This window comes from Ambystoma mexicanum, chromosome 6q, assembly GCF_040938575.1.
Source record: "Ambystoma mexicanum isolate Mex_15411 chromosome 6q, UKY_AmexF1_1, whole genome shotgun sequence".
Lineage (NCBI taxonomy): Eukaryota > Metazoa > Chordata > Amphibia > Caudata > Ambystomatidae > Ambystoma > Ambystoma mexicanum.
The window spans coordinates 1,031,771,815-1,031,792,945 of record NC_090937.1 but is presented as its reverse complement, the minus strand read 5'-3'; the positions used below and the strand labels follow the sequence as shown (position 1 = coordinate 1,031,792,945).

At 46.4% G+C, this 21,131-nt stretch overlaps 1 protein-coding gene across 1 annotated transcript in view; it reads right to left on the bottom strand.

Moving 5' to 3' along the window:
* Positions 1 to 2,351: 2,351 nt before the first annotated feature.
* Positions 2,352 to 21,131, bottom strand: part of FRG1 (FSHD region gene 1) — a 315,590-nt gene continuing 296,810 nt past the window's right edge. The window contains exon 9 of the mRNA XM_069631557.1: positions 2,352 to 2,464. Within this exon, the coding sequence (XP_069487658.1) occupies positions 2,428 to 2,464 (37 nt within the window). The 3' untranslated portion in view covers positions 2,352 to 2,427. The remainder of the gene's footprint in view (positions 2,465 to 21,131) is intronic.

The window sequence follows — 21,131 nt, the reverse complement described above, 5'->3', positions numbered from 1 at the left end:
ATTAGGCTCATGACCCTCCAGAACCGATATGTTTCTGGATTTGTTCACAGATATGCAAGGAGGCATCTGCAAGAAAATTGGAAAACTGTCTTGCTGTACATACATACGCCCAAATGATGCAGGCAACGAATAGTTATCCCATGTGATCGGGGCCCTTCACAATTTAAGGATTGCCATGGAGAAAGAAGCTGGAGTGAATGCAGATGACTAGTTTGAGGCCATGTTTTCATTGTTCGAGATAGCTGGAAAAATGCTGGTTCCCATCGTAGTATTTGGTAATTTTTGGTTCATGTCCGATGAACCCGAGGGGTTGCACGAAGGCTTTGCCAAAGAGCACCATGATAATGATTTTGATAAGGGTTTGTAATGCTCCTCCTCTCACAAAACACAAGTACACTCAGACTGATAGGTGGAATGGGGTTGTCAGACCAAGAATGTTAAAAAATAGAGCAGCCTTTGGAACTTCTTGTCATGACCTACAGAACGCGCCCCTTTTAAGACTTCCTGGTCCTTGTCTCAATGGGGCTTACACTCCCTGGTACTCCCAACATGGCCGTCCAGCCTGAAACACCTTCCTCGCTCTACACATTGGACGTAGCGTGTCCTACTAATAGACCACGCCCCCGCGGCTCCGCGCGTCTCAATGCTATTGCGAAGTAGTGACCAGACGTGTGCTCCGTAGCTTGCGGTATTGTTTCCCTGATTCAGTCCCTACTAACTCCATTCCTAGTCCCTCTTCTTTATTTCTTACTTCCTGGGCTCGTGTGCTGTGTAGTGCACTTTCTTAATTTCCCGGATTCCTGGATCATTGCATCCCGGAACGTTGAACGCACGCTGGAGTCGGAAGAGACTTGTGCAGCCTTATTCAAGACTCGATCCGTCCGCAAGAAGGCATCGACCAAGAAATCCAGCAAAGATCGGACTCAGGTGAGAAGGGGAGGGGGAACTCCTTGACACTTCTGGGGATGGTGACCACACCAACTTCACACTGTGCAACCCAGAGTATACATTTTTGTTTGAACTGTTTCATCCTACTACTATGTAGGGTAACAGGTTTATATCCGGTATATGTGCATGCCAGGTATGATGCATAACTAGAAATTTTTGTAATGATGATAATGTGAGCTGTCTTTTTTGGATACTTTGTTCAATCTGTACTAAACTTGCCCATAGTAATATACACCCATCCAGTGTGGGGTCTGATGTCACCTTCAAAATGTAACAGCTGTGTAAATACAGGGCTTCATCGGGCAAACAGACGGTCCAGGAGGGTGCAGCAAGCTTCTCTTCCAGTTTCTTCTTCTGTTTCTTCGTCCAGTGGTCGGACTTTGCCTTCCTTGCAAAAGACATCACATTTTATGCAAGTGTCTCAAATTCACTCACAGACTAGCTGTCACTCACACAGCAGAGTGGCTGTCCTCCAAGGACAGCCAGCTAGCCAATAACCTTTGGGTGCATTCCTGTAACCAAGGAGACTAAACACAGGGAGTTTCGAGAACCTCCCTTGCTTCCTGCCCTGCCAGACACACTGGAGCCAGAGGTGGGCTTAACCAGTAAATCCTGCCAAAGACAAAATTAACAAAGGGACCAAACCTGGTTTGGCGCGCAGTGTAAATCTCAAGAAGGACCTTAGACACAAGAAATGGTGAAAAAAGAAGACCACGGCCATTTTGACCAAATGGGCACCAATGGGTGCAATACTGCAGTTGTGAATGCAGCCTGCGGTAAAAACGCACAATGGTATGAAAGATTCAACCACTGTCACCAGCCATTAATTGTAGCAAGGGTAACATAAAAATGTTACATGAAAAAGTAGACCAAATGGGATACTAAGTATTCCCCCGGCACTCTATGTAAGATAGCGTGTGCTGGGTCTACAAAGAGGAAAAAGGTAAGTAAAGTCAATTTCACTTTACTACTCTTGGACACTTTATCCAAGAGAAGGTATTTAAACCTTAAAGAAATCTAAAAGACTTCCCTGTGACACTGCACTAAGGGTGCTGTGCGTCACAATACAAAAAGATGATGCCTATAGAGTTTGACATACTCCAAAAACAAAAGAAAAACAGGGTACAAATCAGAGAAAAATCCATGAGAGAGTGGGAAAAAGGTCTCAGTCTCTCCAGGATCAAAATTAAAAGTCCTCAAGTCCAGCAAAAGAGCTAGGGGTCTCTAAGGTAGGAGGGAATTAGCACAGAACTGAGAATTCTCCCTAACACAAAGATACCACAAAACAAAGTTACTGATAATCGCAGGGCCTTCAGTTTAAGACTATCAGTCTAACGCCTATGAACACTAATTCAGTCACAATTGCCCATCAATACTGACACCAGACAGAGAAAAACGCATAATAAAAATCCAAGTTTTATTTTTCAATATTTACAAGATCACAGTAAAATAAAAAGAATAAAAGAGCATTGTTGGTTTTCATTTGCAGTATCTATCTGCTTTCAGTTTAGCTCGCCTGTAAAAAAGGAAAAAAGGAAAAGTCAGTTCATGTACACCAGTCGACATCTTTTCATTTAAGCAGTTGGCTAGACTGCATCTTTCCATCAACAGTTTAAAATATGTACTACGTGCTTGAATTTCTCTGGGGATTGAAAGCAACTTATAATAAAGGATTGAATGTCTAATACTTCACTTGAATAGCCAATAACCAGCAGGAATGAGGTCAAGGAGAGCTTTTCATTTAAATTCAGTGGTATTTTTTCCCTTATTTATCTGATCACCCCTGCTTGTGTAGCTTTCTATTAACTAACACAATATAAGTTGCATGTTCAGGTACATATTTTGAGATGGTGCCCATACAAAGTTCTTTGGGATTCCTTGAAGACTAATTTGCAAAATCTGCTGGATAGAGGGTATTTCCTGAACATATTGGTCGACAGGCCCTAGATTGGCACCCATTTGATATTCTTCCTCAATTAAAGTTTGATGCTGATAATATTGACAATATGTACCTTCTGCTAACAGTTTCATGCAAGATTTTAAATATGACATTTCCATTTTACACTGGATGATGAGGACTGGATTGTGAGGTAGTGACTAATTCATGGGGATTTCTTCCATCCTTCGTTTGAAAATGTATCGTTCCCAAGTTTTTCATTTGCTAACCAGTATTTTAAGTCCACTATTAGTGGTGTTGTGGCTTTCATTTTCAATCCTCCTTTAAGATCCCTCACACCCCACTCTAAAATGCCCCAACAATGAAGAATTCGCTTCCAAACCCCTTATGCATTCATCCAACTCCATTATCTTTGCACTCATTTAACACCCCAAGCAGAATCCTGCTCCTTCCACTGCCCCCAGATCATGCAATCTTCTTCCTAGCCTCGTCTACAACTAAATGGATAGTCCAAGGACACTAACCAAGTTAAATGTCCACATCTCTCCATCTTTGTCTACACTGGCCAGCTGCTGTACGGTCCTACACAAGCTACTGAAAATACCCTTGCCCTCATCATAGCTCCACTTCTCTCCTATGACAGGGTTAGGGTCATGATCCTGTCAAAGGGGATAGGGACACCTCCTGATTTGGGGCAGAGGGCTTAGCAGGCCGTGAGCCACAGCCAGTCAAGTCACAGAATTGGGGTTAGAGTTGGAGGTACCCTAGACTAGAGAAAAAAACATTAGTGCAGTTAGCGTTGTTGTGGGTACCACCCTCAATCACATGATGCCTCCCGATACCTTTTCTGGCCAGAGTTCTTTCATATCTTTCAGGACTACAACTCCCAAAGTGATCCTAGGAGCCACCAAGAAAACCTGGACGGGAACAGAAGGAATGAAATCATAAATGGAAATGGTATGCTTTGGGATTTTGCCTGCCCTGCCGAGAGGAGGCACACAACACAACTTACTAACCCAAAAAGCCCCATGGCACTGGTGGGGAAATAAAAACTGAAGGGACGGAAAGGACTGCGAACAGACAGGAGACCAACAGACTTCCACAGTTCTAAAACATGTTGCTTTCATAAGGTTACGCTCCTTTACCTTAAATATGGAGAGGGACTTGGTCGTAGAATTATAAGGCTGTTAGTTTAGGGACACTGCCTGGGACTTGGCCAGTGGGGTTTCCACTTGGGATAGCAGTCCATTGTCCACCATGTATGAATTATTGCATGTTTGAGTGCAGTTAAGATGGATTTTCCAGAATCATCCCTGTGGACAGATTCTGAGAGGTCACCCTATTCTAGTGACCAGGGAGAAACAGTGTCTAGGGAGAATTCTCAGAAATGTGTTAATTCCCTTCTACCTTAGAGACACCCAGCTCTTTTGCTGGGCTTTAGGATTTTTATCCTGGAGAGAATAAGACCTTTATCTCACTCTCTCATGCATTTTTATTTGATTTGAACACTGTTTGTCTTTGGGTTTTGAAGTCTGATATTTGATTTGAACACTGTTTGTCTTTGGGTTTTGAAGTCTGATAAACTCCAGGCATCATCTTTTTATATGGTGACACACAGCACCATCAGTACAGTGTCATAAATAAGTCCTTTGGACTTCTGCCAAGGTTTAAATACCTTCTCTTGGATAAACTACTGTTTCCAAGAGTAGTAAAGTGAAATTGACTTTACTTACATTTTTCTCTTTATTTCACCAGCACACACTATCTTACAATAGGGTGCTGGAGGGGTTACTTTGTATCCCCTTCGTCCATCTTCTCTTGTAACATTTTTATGTTACCCTTTCTACAATGAATGGTTGGTGGCAGTGGTTTACTTTTTCCTACCATTGTGTGTTTATACCGCAGACTGCATTCGCAACTGCAGTATAGCACCCATGGGTGCCCATTTTGTCAAAATGGCCCGGTCTTCTTTATTCGCCATTTCTTGTTGCAAAGGTCCTTCTTGAGATTTACTCTGCGCGCCAAACCAGGTTTGGTACCTTTGTTTGTTTTGTCCTTGGCGGCATTCACTGGTGAAGCCCACCTCTGGCAACCAGCGGGTCTGGCAGGGCAGGAAGCAAGGGAGGTTCCTGATACTCCCTGTGCTTAGGCTCCTTGGTTACAGGAATGCACCCAAAGGTGATTGGCTGACTGGCTGTCCTTGGATGACAGCCACCCTGCTGTGTGAGTGACAGCTGGGCTGCGAATGAATGGGAGAGAATTCCATAAAAGGCGAGGTCTTTTGCAAGAAAGGCAGAGTCAACTACTGGACGAAGGAACCGAAGAAAGAAACTGGAAGAGAAGCTTGCTGTACCTCCTGGACCATTGGCTTGCCCGGTGAAACCCTGCTGCAGTACTGAAGCTCCAATTTCGACATCGACTAGAGAAGCCAGGAAAGGACGACTTCACTTGGTGGGACCAACTGCAAGATAAAGTCGACTGGAACCCTTCTCTACTGGCTGTACTTCAATTGCTGCTGCAGGAACCGAGTGCCAGGGGATAGGAACACTAGAGCACTAAGTCAGACCCGAACTCCAGGAAGATCTTCCAGACTCCCTCGAAGCGGGACTAAGAGTGCTAGACCTCAGAATCAAGGAAAGTCCACAAGGTGTCCAAGAACTGCGGTGGTGCAATTGCCGAGTAACCTGAAACTGCGAAGTGCTGCTGATCTGAATTGTGTCCATTGCTGCCGCCGACCTTCAAATAGTAGTGCGGGACCCCAGACGTCCTCCCTCAAATCCCCACGACTGAGGCCCAGGAACAACAGGATCTGCAGGAACTACAACATGAACAGAAGCCAGCTGGAAACTTTCTTCAGACTCAAAGTACTGTAAACTAGGGGTACTTACCTCTTGTTTTGTGTAGCTTGCTTGCTCTCACTGGAGACTTGCATTGGCTGCCCTTTGCAGAGTTGCTTGCAGCTTTGCCCTTCACAAGCCTCCCAGCTTGTGACCCAACGACGATTCTTTTCTACAACAAAAACTCTTAACATTGTGCAAGACTTTTGCCCATCTCCAAGAAGTGCCTCAGCTCCCCTATACTTTGTTCAATTGACATCGGCCGTCCTGACTCCCTGCAGACTCTTAGCCTCCGACATTGTGTTTAACTGTCCTTCCAAAAAGTCACACATACCTTGCTAGTATACCTGTTTGAGAAACTTGTTAATAATCGTTTCCTTCGGGGGGCGCTGTTGAGCAGCCTGAAAATGGCCGCTTAGCTGTGGAGCTCCATGTGGCTGGGCCTCGTAATCCGCCAGCATCAGCGGAGTTCATCACCCTTTCTACACATCGCCAGCCTGGATTGTAGCTGACACTGAACTGTACATTTCGCAGTTTTTCCTAACTGAAACAGGCGCTGGGGGCCCCACTGGGCCGTGCTGAAGCTTTTGGCCTGTTGCCTGATACGCGCCACAGCGTTTCTAGAGGGCCGGCGCGCCCCGCCTCTGGGGAGAATATCTGACGCTTAATCGCGGCAAGGGGGCGCGGCACCTGCGGCTGCCGACACCGCTGAGGGCGACATGTGTGCCCCCGGCTCCATCAGAGCACTGCGGCTTCCCCCGCTACCATTCGCGCCGCTCCGGCCGACCGGATCGACGCCCGAGCGTGTACCAGCCCCTGCACGGCCTCCCCGCCTTGACATCTGAGGCGCCGCGGCCGCTCTGCTTCCCGAGTGGGCCGCTGGATCCAGCGACCTTTCCGCTCGTGTCGGTAGACACGGAGCGGCTGCCTCGCGGGTGGCGGACGGCGCCCACAGCCAGTTAAGGAGTGGGACTGGGCGGGGAGAGGGGCCACCCTCCTTTGCTGTTATTACTACTCTTGGCCCTCCTCATACGGCCCGTACGCGCTGCAACGCCGCCTGCTCCTGGGGCCCAGCTGATACTGTGGGCGCCCCGACGCCCCCCCGGCGCCAGACTGGCAGCTTCTGCTGCCAAGCCGATTACATACCTGCCTGCGCTGCTGCACCGCCTGCTCCTGGGGCCCAGCTGATACTGTGGGCAGCTGTCATCTGTGGGTGCCCCGACGCCCCCCCGGCTGCTCGCGCCGGACTGGGGGCTTCTGCTGCCACGCTGTACACACACGATCCGAACTGCTCCCGGGGTGACGGCATTGCGTTCCATATATGGCGCTTGGTCCTGGGCGCCGGGCCTACCTGGCGCATGTGGGTGGCCACAGTCGTCACGATCTGGCAGGCATCAACCCCGGCCACGCGCCGGCATTGTGGTGCTTCATTTAGGCCACCCTGCACTCTTCACTTGGTCTGAATTCACACCATCAGCGCCCTGCAGCGGCTTCCTCTGGCCCATGCACCTCTCAAGTTGAATATTCAGACTCCCTACACTTGCCCGCTTGCCTCGCATGTCAACCCAGTGGCCATCTGGGTAGTGATCATACTGGTGGGGCCACAGCCCTTCTTCATCCCCGCTTCACCACTGCGATCCGTTGCTTCTGAAGAGGGGTCCCTGCTGTTGCACCCTAGCACCCTGCTTTGGACTTGGCTTGCCTGCCGGGTCATTCTCCGTCATGCGTGCTATGCCTAAAAAATCCAGGGGGACGAACAAGGTGGGCACCATGGACAAATATGCAAGAGCCCCAGATCTCACTGCCATGATGGAGTCGATGGCCAAGAACTTCGCCTCATTTCACGAAAAATTGTACGACATAAATGCCAACGTTGCCCCTCTAAAATCACTGGTTGACCGGGCGGGAACACGGATAACCGAGGCGGAAAACAGAATTGGGGCTAATGAAGACCAGCTCCACACCCTGCAGGATACTGTGGCCACCCTGACCCGTGACATGAAGCTGGTGAAATCAAAGTGTGATGACCTCGAGTCCCGCTCGCGTAGAAACAATCTTCGCATAATTGGGGTCCCCGAGAATGAGCTGAAAGGACGCATGGAGCTGGCAATCGGAAATTTGCTTAGAGACCTGCTGGGGAACCCTGCACTATCCCCTTTCTTTATAGTGGAACGGGCTCATCAGGCTCTGTCCCCACGTCCCAAGCCAGGAGATTTCCCCCAGGCCCATCATCGCCAGGATTCCCAATTAAAGGGATCGGGACCTCATCCTACGCCTGGCACGCGAGAAGGGGGACCTACGCCTTGACTCCAACATCATCCAGATATTCCCTAACTTCTCGGTCGGGGTGCAGCAGGAGAGACGCCAATTTCTGGGAGTCAAGAAACTTTTATGCAGCGCAATGTCCCATACGCCATCTTCTTTCCCGCCAGGCTCAAAATCACCTTCAAAGAGAAGTTGTTTTTCTTCACGGTGCCTGAAGAGGCTGTCAAATTTATAGAGTCACAAATACCACTGCCTGTTCCCAACGCCAATCCGATGGCAGATGACTAGTAGCTGCGCACTCAGTGTCTCTGATATAGGTTTATCATTGTCTGTTCCTCATGTGTTGATGGTAATACGACCCTTTGGTCTATCGTGTGAGCACACACTAATCACTGGTACTTAATACCTATGAATGGTTCATATATGTCGTGCAAGACTCCGCTGATAATCTGATGTCATTTATGTTCCTTACAGAGCCCACCACTCGGCAACAGCGCACCCCACTGCGATTGCAATGTTTACTTTTGATGATTTTGAATTGGGCGGTGGCCCCGGTGGGGCAAATGGATCGGCGGGCCCACGTTGGGCACCGCCTGTTGTCCCCCTTTTGGTGAGACCTGTTTGTATATGTGGGTGAGGATAGGGTGGTTACACTGCCTGCTTGGATGGGGTGGGGTGGGGCGGAAGGGGTTGTTTGTATGTTATGGAAAATGGCAGAGGCGGATTGGCGGACCACAGCGCATCGGGGGGCCCCTGCGACAGCGACCCCCGCCCTGGTTTTACTCTGCGACAACGTAGGTGGGATGTTACTTAGGTGGTTGACATGTCTGTAACAGTGATGTCCTGGAATGTGCGGGGCCTGAGCAATTACACCAAGGCTCGTAAAATCATGGCATATGCCAACAGACATGGCTGTAAAATATTGTTCCTGCAGGAGACTCATTCAATGGGACCCTTGATCAAGAGTATGGCCCCAACTTGGGGTCCACACAGATATTTTACCTCTTACTCCAAGCGCGCCAGAGGCGTGGTGACGATGATCCATAAAGTGCTCAAATTTGTTCTCCACAAGAGTTATGTAGATCCCGAGGGGAGATACACAGTATTGCACTGCGACATAGCCAACAGGGAGTACTTGCTGGTGAATACTTATGGCCCTAATGTTGACTCCCCCAAATTTATTGACCAGGTGGTATCCATATTGCTAGGATACGTTGGGGTACAGATCATTTGGGGGGGGCCGCATGAACTTTATATTGGATACCGTGATGGATAGGATGGCACGGGCCCAAGGCCCCTCTCTGGCGCAGCGCAGAGATTGCTCGCCCGCATGGCGATGCTTAACATCCACAACACAGAGGGCACTACACCCGCAAGCAAGCACGTTCACTTACTATTCTTTGGTACAGAATAGTTTGTCTAGGATAGACATGTTTTTGTTGTCTGGTTCATTGCTAGGCAGGGTAGCGGAGTCACAGATATTAGCGCACACACTGTCGGATCATTCACCTACACGGATAACACCAGACCTGGGAATTCCCGCCCCTACTATCAATGCATGGCGATTCAAATCATCTGCCCTGCAGGACATTGTATTTAAAGCAGACATCTTGCCGATATCCAGACCTATTTTGAACACAACACTCCCCAGTCCACTACACTGGGGATCCGCTGGGACGCCTTCAAAGCCTTTATCAGGGGTGCATCCATTTCTAGAGAGTCAGGAGTTCTCAAAACTATTAGAGCCGCCATGTCCCGTGCGGAAACTAAACTGCGGGCCCTGGAACGTGCCCACCCGGCCTCGGTTGACCCGTGCATCCTCACCCAGATCAGTGAGGAGCTCAAAATCTTCAACGACCACGCCACCAGGGAAGTCCAATACTTCAGCCGTCCACGGGCAGCTCGGAGGTACAGCGAGGGGGACAGGCCCGGGAGGACGTTGGCGGCAGTGGCAAGGGGGGAGTGTGGCCAATCCCAAATAACCTGCGTCAAGGACAGACAGGGGATCACACAGTGGTCTGACCAACGAATCCTTGAAATCTTCACAGACTTCTACTCAGACCTATATTCCCAGCCCCCTGAATATAGTGACTCCCAGATGCGAGAACTCCTGGAACAGATACCCACCCACCTGGGTCTCCCCCGCCACAAGAGACCAATTAGATTCCCCCTTCACACTGAATGAAACAGTAGAGGCTATATTCAGTCTCCCTAAGGGAAAGGCGCCGGGCCCCGGCGGGCTAACGGCTGAATTTTATCAAGAGCACGTGTCAATCTTGGCCCCCGAGTTGCTTGGGGTATGGAATGAGTCACTCAGGCTAGGCTCCCTTCCCCCGTCATTACGCGAGGCCGTCTTTACGGTACTGCTTAAGCCTGGTAAACCTAGCAATGAATGCAGCTCCTACCAGCCCCTGTCACTTATGAATCTGGATACTAAAATCTTTGCTAAGGTGATCGCTGCCCGTTTCCTGCCTGTCATGCCCTATATGGTGCATGACGACCAGTCAGGCTTTGTCCCCGGGAGAGCCACGTCCCACAATATCAGAAGGCTCCTGAACGTCATGGCACGCATCTATCAGGGGTGAGTGCGGTCGCGGTCACCCTGGATGCTCAGAAGGCCTTAGACATGGTGCCCTGGAGGTACATGTGGCTCGTCCTTGAGACCATGGGCATAGGACCCAGGATGATCGCATACATCAAGCCGTTATACACATCGCCGGTTGCCAGGGTCCGTGTTAACTCCCAGACCTCTCCTCTGTTCCCTCTCTTCAGAGGCACCCTCCAGGGATTCCCGTTCTCCCCAATCCTGTTTGCCCTCGCCATCAAGCCTATGGCGGACTACGTTAGGGAGCGCCACTCACGCAAAGGGATACGGCTGCAGCACTCCCCCAAAATTATCTCTCTATGCGGATGACGTGTTACTGTTTGTCAGAGACCCAAATACCAATCTTGACCCGATCCTCCGGGACATCACCCGTATCAGCAAGTATTCTTTTTTCACAATCAATTATACTAAATCTGAACTCTTTCCTCTCACAAACTCCACAGCACAACCGACCACCGAGTACCCCCTCCCCTGGTCCCCCGCCGGGATTAAATACCTGGGTATCCAGGTGTCCCTGACCAAAGACACCCTTCCTGGCTAACAACTACCGGGCCGTGGCAGAACTGGCTGCAGCCAGGATAGCGCGCTGGCACCCTCTCCCACTATCTTTAGCAGGGAGATTGTCACTGGTAAAAATGATATTGCTCCCTAAGCTACTGTATATATTCAGTAAAGTCCCTATCTGGCCCGGTAAAAAATACTTCACAGACTTACATAAATTGTATGCTCAGTTTCTGTGGCAGTCAGGGGCGGTGCGTAAAAAATGGCTTGCTATGACACTTCCATACGAAAAAGGTGGTTTCACCGCCCCCGATTTGCTGCGGTACTGGTATTTGAATACATGTCACTGTGAATCTCCATGTTACAACCCTACAGCTCACATTGACCCCTCTTGAAAGAAGCCTGGCTGGTCAGCCACTCTACCAACTTTTGTAGTAGAGGCCTATACCAAAGATTGGGTTACCCATTGCCACGTGGACAAGGCTGGTGTATTCGCCCACAGGGTTACTACATAAAATCTTGCCTAACAATAGCCAAACTATCTTGGTCGTGTGAATGAACAGCAAGGCTTAAGAGTTAGGACAGCGTGCAAGTGGTAAAGGGTTCAGTTGAGCACACACAGAACACTCTTAATAATTCAAGTTAGGTAGAATGTATAAAAAAATACAGTTGTTTATTAGGCCTCAGACAAACTCTTAGCAATTAAACACAGGGGAGAATCATATTACACATTCACTACTATTATATACAAATTCACATTTGGTGTGCTCGCTAAGAGCACCAATGTTTCACTTGGAACACAGTTAAAACGATAGAAAAAACAGTAGGGTAACAATGTCAGCGAATAAAGAACAGGCAAGTAACCAGATAAGTGAACTAATAGGTTGAAGAGAAACTAGTTAGAAAGACAATACAGCATTATGAAATAAAGCACTACACCTTATGAAGTCCTTCCCTAGCTATAAAAAGGGTGGGGGCGGGGGGCTATTTCCCTTTGAATTATCGGCCCAATGCATTTCTTTTGAGGAGGCTAGAAGTCACTTTAGAGGTCTGAACAAGAGTTGGCAAAGTGAAAGTGTTTCAAAAGTAAAAGAACAATTAAAGGATAGTTCGTAGCAGGCCCTCCTCCAATCTAACCACCCTAGAGGAAGACCAGAGGAGGATCCTCGACCAGAACTCCACTGATCACAGTCAGGCACGAGAGAGGTAGGGCAAGGACAACAACCGTGAAACCCTATGGAGGTGGAACTGGTAGGTGTACACAACCAATGTACGTCGATTCACTCAGGGACCATTTTCACAGCTCCTAAAATCGGTGCGTCACGTGCTCTGTGTCCTGGTTCTGGCGAAGGAGGTTGAGGGATCATGGATGCAGAGGTCACTTTTGGGAGTGGCTATTCAGCGGTTCCACGGTCTGGCGAGACTGTTTCCTGGGAATGGACATCTGAATGAACCTGGCACTATGAAGAAAGGACCAACAGTTTGTCAACGACCTCAGAGGACCCCATACCAAGATATAGGTGGAAATCATGGATGGCCACTTGAAGAATGTGGTGAAAACAAATAAGCTGTTCCTGCAAGGCCACTCTTCCTGCTGGAGAGCTGCAAGGGCACGCAACTTGTTTCACAAGTCTAGGGTCTCCGGAGTCCCAAGTCCAAACTTGCAGTGGTGACCGATGAAGCGAGGTAGCCCACAAGGCAACAGCTTTGCCAATTGTGTGGTTCTGGAACCCCTCCGAAGGCGTACAAGGGTAGGATCCCCATCGGTGTGTTCCGATATTTGAATTCTGCTGTGAAGCAGACTTAAGATTTATTAGTGACAGTATTTACAATTAAGCATTATATAGTATTTGCAGGATATTGTTTTAATAAATTGTACCATTGTATTAATTGTACAGATTTATATATAGACAGGGCCTGTTCTAAATAGCAGATTCATTGGTTTTTAGTACTAGTTAGTGATTTTATATCTTTATTGTAAACTGAGCTACGTTTGCACGTTGCACTTTAGTTTGTGTTGAATCCTACTTTGACTGCCTACATTTCCCGAGACACTCATGTGGCACGCACCCATGCGATGGAATCGGGTCGCGCCACAAGCTTTAACTGGCCTGGTCAGCCTGTTTGTCTGGGTCGCCAGGAGATGCTGCCAGTTTTTACACTTTGCAGTATTTAAGATCCCTTATTGGATCCAATTATTATGGTGACAAGGTACGTGAGAGCCATATTGACGGAGTGGGGGCTGGGGGGGGATCATATATGAAACCATTCCTTTGAAGAAGTTGGACAATGACCACAGCAATCTTTCTCTAAGAACGCTAAACAAAATTAGGGAACTAGATATTATTAGGTGTTAGGACAGTTTTTCTGAAGTGCTACCAACTTCTTCAAAACCATTCAACTGAGGCAGTACAAGACTCCACTCTTAGTATAAGGCTGTACCACCCGAGTACATGGCTGCGTGGGAAGAGCAGCCAGGCTTATCTTAGGAGGGAGAGAGGGCTGTAGAATCAGTAAAAATGAAATTGTAATACAAATGGTCCAAAGAAACACTATGTATGTAAAAATAAAGGATTTATTTAAATACAAGTAGGCCCAGATAAATCTAGGGGTAAGTAAGTACTATCACACACACACAACACTATGCTTGCAGGTACCCAGACCAAACCATAAACCTTATTTGGAACACCCAACAGTAGTTCTAGGGAAGTCGAAACCTTTTCATACACATTCAGTATAGGTCACACCTATTCTTGGGGAGTAAAAACCAATGGTTACTCTCAGATTACATTCAGTAATGCATGGGCAGTAGACCCTACGAGCTGCACAATGACTCTCAGTACAAATCACTTAATCAGTAAACTGGACAATATACTTTTTGTGAATAGTGGAACACTTATTCCAGGAGCAGTAAAAACCTATAACTACTTTTGTGATAACACACAGTTCTACTAGGTGAGTAAAACCTAAGGATGTAATATTCAATTTCAGGTGCTTTTGGTACAGCCATATACTAAGAGTGGAGTATTGTACTGCCTCAGTTGAATGGTTTTGAAGAAGTTGGTAGCACTTCAGAAAAACTGTCCTAACATTAGGTCTATAGTTTTTTTAATTTTTTTTTTATTCAAACCGTTGTTTATAGTTTAACAAACTTTTACAACTTTCATTTCTTTTTTCCGTTACAGTTTCCAAATTAATTTCTTCCTTATAGTGAATTTACATATGAGATACAAAAAAAACCCTCTAAAAAGCATTCTAAAACAACAAGAAAAAATCCCATGTAAATATTCCTCCATTTGCTTTGGTGTCTGCATTTTGAGAGGTTTAAACTAATTCAGCTCCATACAAACATACACGTACATCTTTTATTTTGATAATGTCACATTTTCATCAGCACAAGATGATTATAACATAGTGTCAACAATTGCTAATGTGGTATGTGAGCTGTGACTTTAGATCCTCAAATGATTCATTTACTGTTTGACTCAGGAGCGTTTGCATAATAGACGGTTTGTTTTTCCAATTTGACATACAATATAGATAAAAACGCGTAAGCCGTAAAATGGCTTTGGTGGTGGAACCCCACATGCATACTAACCAGAGCCATTCTCTAGAGGCAGCCAGAGTACTCACAGTTTCATTTTCAAATATTTCTTTTTGTTGAGTTTCAAAATAATCACAATCTATGATCAGGTGCTTAAGCGACTCCTGCAAGTTGGGCATCTTGCAGAATCTGCAGTTATCTCCCGATTGGGCCTCATTAAACTTCATCCAATTTTTTGAGCGTTCTAAAGTTCAAAATTGGTTTGATTTAAACCTCAAATATAGGCCTCTGGCTTTTGGGAAGGGAAATTGCAATAAATAGAGTTTATGCGGTAAGCGCACCGAGGCAAATTTGGTTGCTTCTTTGTAGGTTTCAAGTTTTCCCATGGCGTTGTTTTGCACCAGTCATGCGCAAATAGGCGAAGTTTGACGTCTGATTGGCGGTATTCGAGATCAGCAGGAGTGAGTGCCAAGTCTTTCAATATGGGTTCCATTTTCTTATAGAAGATTTTGAAGGAGGGGGGGATTGGAGGCGTTAATCATCAACCCCAGATCTTCATATAAGGAATTTTTGGGTGCGAATAGCATTTTTCCAAGGTTTGTTAATTGGCGCCAATTAGATCGGGCGTACAAGGATGTCAATCCCAATTCCTGCCCGAGTACCACATTTGGAAGAGAGTTGGCCAAACGCAGCACGCCCTTCCATAAACGACCTTGCAATTGGTCCAGGAATTGATCTATATTTGCCAGGCACATGTCAAGGGCGTACAATAGAATCGCCTCCACTTCGAGAGTATAAAATTCAAAAAGGGGAAGCAGGGAGAACTTGCAATATTTAGTTAGTATAATACGCATTTGGGTGGAAAGGATTTTAGCCTTTTGGTTCAGAATGCTCTTCCACATAGTGATTGCGTTCGAGTCAGATATCAAATAACCCAAGTATCTAATAGTGGATGTCCTAGTAATGGGCGTACTGCCGATGGTCCACTTCCATGGACATGGACGTCTCTTGAGATTCTTAAATAAGAAAATGCTAGATTTAACTGCGCTGAAGGAAAGATTATGAGAAAAACAGTAGTCGGCAAATATCGAGAGTTTTGTTTGCAAACCTGACGGTGTACGGTCGAAGATCACGATGTCGTCAGCAAACGCAAGCCACTGGATTTTTAAGTGGCCTATTCTGGTGTGATAGCTGATTTGTTTCAACCAGATATCATTAATGCCACAGAGGTACAAATTAAACAAGGTGGCAGCCAGGTTGCATCCCTGTTTTACTCCAATTGAAATCAGAATTGGGCTAGTAGTTGCTCCAGATTGATTAACTCTAATATAGTAAACAGTATTGGTGTGCAATTTGGCTATTAGGTATACGATGTGCGAAGGAATACCCAACAAGTGCATTTTTTGCCGAAGGATGCATCCGCACCACACAATCAAAGGCAGCTGTCAAGTCCACAGAGGCCATATATAGTAGACCTGAGTCAGGAGTCTTTGATTTCACGAGTAAGTGCGCCATAAGTGTTGCATTGAAGGATGTCCCCATCTGGGCCCGAAAGCCAATTTGAAAACGAGCTAGAATATTGTGGTTTTTCAGGAAGGCCTGGAGTTCCCTTAGTAATAGAATTGCAAACACTTTGGCTGATGCGCTTATGAGGGCAATGGGCCTATAATTTGCAGGGTTGTCCCTGTCCCCCTTTTTCTAAATGGGTATGATTATTGAACCCAGCCATGAATCAGGGATGACTAAGGATGTTAAAACGTTGTCAAATTGGAATTTCAGGAGTTTGGCCCATAGTGTTGGGTTCCGTTTTAAGACAAGGCGGAATGCCATCTGGGCCAGCCCCCTTAGAATAGTTAAGGGCATTGGTTGCACACTCAATGTCTTGCAGTGACCAGGCGGGTACTGGTAACTTAGGAGAAGTAGGTTCCTTTGCATTGATGGCGTAATATTGTACTGGAAGCGCAAATTTGTTCCCATAAAATTCAACCCATGATGCAGCAGGTATCTAAGAGGCCCGATTCAGGATTAGTTTACCTGGGCCTGATCTGAGAATTGCCAATGTCAAACGCCGGTCATTGCGGCAGAGAGATTATGATCTTTTGATTGTCGAGATTGAAATTGTATCGTTTTAGATTATTGCATTTGTTACGAAAAGCGTTAGAAATCAATCTTTTCTGCTTAGCGTATTCGTCTATTGAACAAAGTTTGTTTTTGAGCTGGCGTAATTCAGCATTTTTGAGGCGTTTAGCAAGGAGGAGTTCGGGACAGCCAATCTGAGAATTAAAGGCATGTGTAGAGTTCTTTTCATTTTGTATAGTCCCCATTATAGCCTCCAAGGTTTCCCCGATATTTGGTTGGTTCGATGTTCGGTTGTAGTTCCGAATTTGAGCTGTCCCGAAGCCCGCCAAGCCAATCATCAAAGCGAGCATTGATCATATCAAACGATTGTTCCATCTAATGGAGATCCCAGGGCGGTCTCCCTCCAAAAGTGCTTGGTTAGGATCATGATTAAGGACATCAGCAGTAATAAAGATGGACAGCTGGATAAGCATGTGGTCACCAAGAGACAGGTCCAGAATTACGATATCTTTGCAGCAGTCTTGCATATTTGACGAGAGAGCAAAGTGGTCAATGCGGGATGCTAGGGATCCCCTCTTCCATGTGTACCCTAATCCATGCTTCTGGAGTGGCAGGAAAGCTATGTCCCAGAATGCTAAGTATGTGTTCCACAGACTGCCTCTACCTGCAGATGAATAGGCAAGATCGGATCGTAAACCATGTTGTTATCAAGGGGCTCCAAACATTCAGCGTTGAAATCCCCACCCATTATTATTCGGCATTCTGGATAGTTAGTTAAAACTTTATCAAAAAGCGTGTCGAGTGAGTCAAATGCACAGGCAATTTTCAGTCGAACAGGGTTGTGATATATAGATACAAATAAGTAATACTCCAAGGAGGATACCTGGAAAGATATTAGAACTGCTAAAAACAGAGTTGATTTGAAAACTACATGGGTGATTGTGCTCAGTTTCGTGTTTATGCAAATAACTGTACCGCCATGGGGGCGGCCTCTTGTGCTACGTTCCGCTAATATTTGATGAACAGTGAAGCCGGGTAATATGATTTTCTGCAACGCCATGGGTTCTTGGCAAAAAAGTATGTCACACTTGACAGCGTCACACTTTTTGTTGAACCAAGTAAGCAGATTTTTAAAACCACATGAGTTCCATGAGAGAATAATCAATTTTTGTTAAGTTGTTAGGTGGGAACGTTGTCCATTACGTGTTTCAGTGTGGAGGCCAAAGAGGTCAGCCATGACCAGTCCTTGCTAACATTGGAAAGGGAAACCAATTGGGTTATTACTTCCAATTTAAGCCCACCTTGATCGTTGGGGGTGACAACCGATGGAGAGGGTTGAGCAGGTTGGATCATTGGAGTTTCATTGAAGGCAATAGCATCATCTAGTACTTCAAATGAGACAAGTGAGAGCCCAATCATTTGAGGTTCACGTCTGTGTTGCTATACCAAGTCGGTTATGATGTTGGTTTGCACTTTGCACACCATCCTATAATTGTGGGTGTGGGTAAGTGTGATCCATTCTATGTCATCTGAGTGAAGGGTTCGAAGTGCCGGAATTTGCCTAAACGCCTTCAGCAGAGCAGAATAATTCAGTCGTTTGTTACCATAGATTTCTGGATCAGACTCCCATCCCAGTATAGTAGAGGATGGTGAAGCCCCTTTGTCTTTGAGTTTTAGAACGGGCAGGTTCTCGTGCAAGAGCTCTGCATCCATCGAGCCTGCCAATTGTACCGCCTTCCGTTGGCTTTCGTATTCTAGTTGGTCAGGACTAGACGGTGTTCCCTGGGGAGGATTGGATTGGGAATAACCTATTGGTTGATCTTGGAGCTGTGATGTGGAAATTTGAGGAACTTCCTTGTTACTAGGGATTTGATTTGCCACTTTCCCTGCTTGTATTGCTTTGTTTGCTATAGGCTTAAAAAAAGCAGAAAGCTGGGTTTGGGCATTGCTGGGTGTCTTATCTTGTATTTCAGGGAGCACGCCAGAGTTAAGTATCGCAGAGCCTTTTGTGTTCCTCGAGTTACTCCTCCCTTTGTTGTTTTTACAAGCCGTGTCCATACCCTTCACTCCTGGGAGAGGCTGTAGGTCTTTTTTACTTTCCTTGGAAGGTTCCTCTGGGACTGGGCCTTGCTCGTGCTGTGCAACTAATTGCTCAGCCTGGGGAAGGGAGCTGGTTGCATCAGACACAGACTTGCGTTTTTAGTTTTTTTGTTTAGTTTAGATTCAGGTGGTATAGCCACTGCTTGGGGAGATTTTTCGTCGGCCTTCCTTTTAAGAGCTTTGAAAAAAAGACGCTTCTCCTTCCGGGATGCAAAGAATTGACCTGTGCCAGCTGAATAGTTAGTCTTGGCTTTACCATTGCCTATCGGAGAAGTTGCCACACTCCTAGGTTCCAAGAATAAATTAGTGAGGGCCAACGGACTATCGGGATGGAATATTTGATCCACCTCCACATCCTCTTGTCGCTCTTCACAATCAATCAGGTGCTTGGTTGGAGTATCCTGAACAAAAAAAAAAGTAGTTGGTCAATCTTTTCAGTGTTTGTGATAACCCTTTGGTACAATTGGGCATGCGTTAGTATCTGGTGATGGGAGGTAGCCAGAGGAGCAGCAACCGTTTGTGCAAAGGATTGTGAGAAAGAATAAGTATTAGTCTGGGATGGACTATTCAATTCAATGGGAACCGTCTGTTCTTTGTATTCGGTTTGAGTAGCAATACTCACAGAATCATCCTTAACGATTTTACCATTGACCACAGGTGCACTCTCCCTAGTTAGAGGCACTGCGCCATCAGCATGAATCGAATCAGCAAAGATGAACCTTCTAATTTATTAAGTTTAAAGAGAATTTGGTTCAAGGAGGACTTGCAATCTCCAAGTTCGTAATGGGTGTAATCGTGCCCTCTGTCCAGTAAGTTTAGGATCCGGGATAAGACTGGGTAAGAAGCCTCTAGGGTCTGCATGTCGTCTGCTGGATCCAGCAGGTCAAAGCCCAGAGGAGGGACAGGAGGAATTGGAGTGGGTGAGGAAGCAGCGCCTGAAGTCAGGGGGGTCCGCTCAGTTTTTTCAGAGGAAGAGACCTCTTTGGCAGGGACTGTTACAATGGGATTTTTGTTGGACATCGAATTTGAGGAAATGTTAGATAGATCTAGCGTGATACTTTCTTTGCAGTGTAGGTGGACATAAGCCCTTTTAAATGCAGGAACTGTCACCGGAATAGATGGACTGTCCGACAAGCAAGCACGTTTTTCAAGAGCTGCGAGAACTGCCGGGGCGAGAATGGAATTGACAGAGGGAGAAGTGTTCATAAGATCTGAACTGCTCTCCCCCGGAAAGGGCGGCTCGTTCATCCTCATACTCAAAGCTTTTTCGGGAAGAGGACATGCGAGCCAAGCTCCCCTGAGAAGCAGCAGCATTCAGACTAGGGAGAGTTGTCAGTGCTAGTTCTGCTTGTGAGCGCGCATATGCAAAGGCCACTTCGTGGCAGATTATATCGTTTGCAGAAGCCGAGTTCAAATGGGCTATGTTACTTTGCATTCCCTGTATTAGCTCCATATTTGCAGTTTCTACAATAGGTGAGAGAGTAGTGCACTCAACTTTGATTGCTTTTTTGTGAGGTGTATGTTTACCCTCAGATTTGCGTGGAGGGCGACCACTACATCCACCATGTCAAATCAATTGCAATAACTCAGTATTAGAGGAGCAAGTCGTCCACCCATCAGTGGATGTTGTTTCAAGACAGCACTGCATATAATGCACAATTTCAACGTCCCCGCACACTAATTTTTAAGAGCTGTGCCGAGGTCGTAGGTGCATGCAGCATGTGCCAAGCAGCACCACGTGGAAATCAATTTTGCTTGATTAGTTAAATTAACCTACTTGCCTGCAATTCAACATTTGTACCAAAAAATAACTGCATAAATGACATTCGTATTGAAGTACGTTGGTCAGAGAAATCCCTGCTAAGTCTCCAAGATACTTAATACTGTAATTGCCCAAACACCCATTTAGGACATACTGATTGTAAACACAATTGCGCCCTCTAGGGTATGTGGAGTGCACGGCCCCCATAATTCTGCGGGTCCGCTACCCACCGTCACCATTTGCCGAGCGAGTTTCCACAATTACCTGATTTTACTCGAGGTGCACACAAAGACCGAGAACCTCAAGGGCTATACAGGACCGGGGAAAGAATCTGTTTCAGTTCCAAATATGCATGCACCCAGCGCCCCCGCGCACCGTGAACAGTAAACAGTACTTCTGAGTACTTCCACGGTGCACCTATAGGCCTATAGTAAAAATTCAGGCAGTGGATTAGGAGGTAGACACAGTGAGCTTTAAGGTAGCGCTTATTAACTCAAGGTTGTCTGGTGCTCATGCTATAGAAATAGCAGAGCTCATTCAAGAGTACGACCTAGACCTATTGTTAATTATTGAGACTTGTTTTACAGATGCTT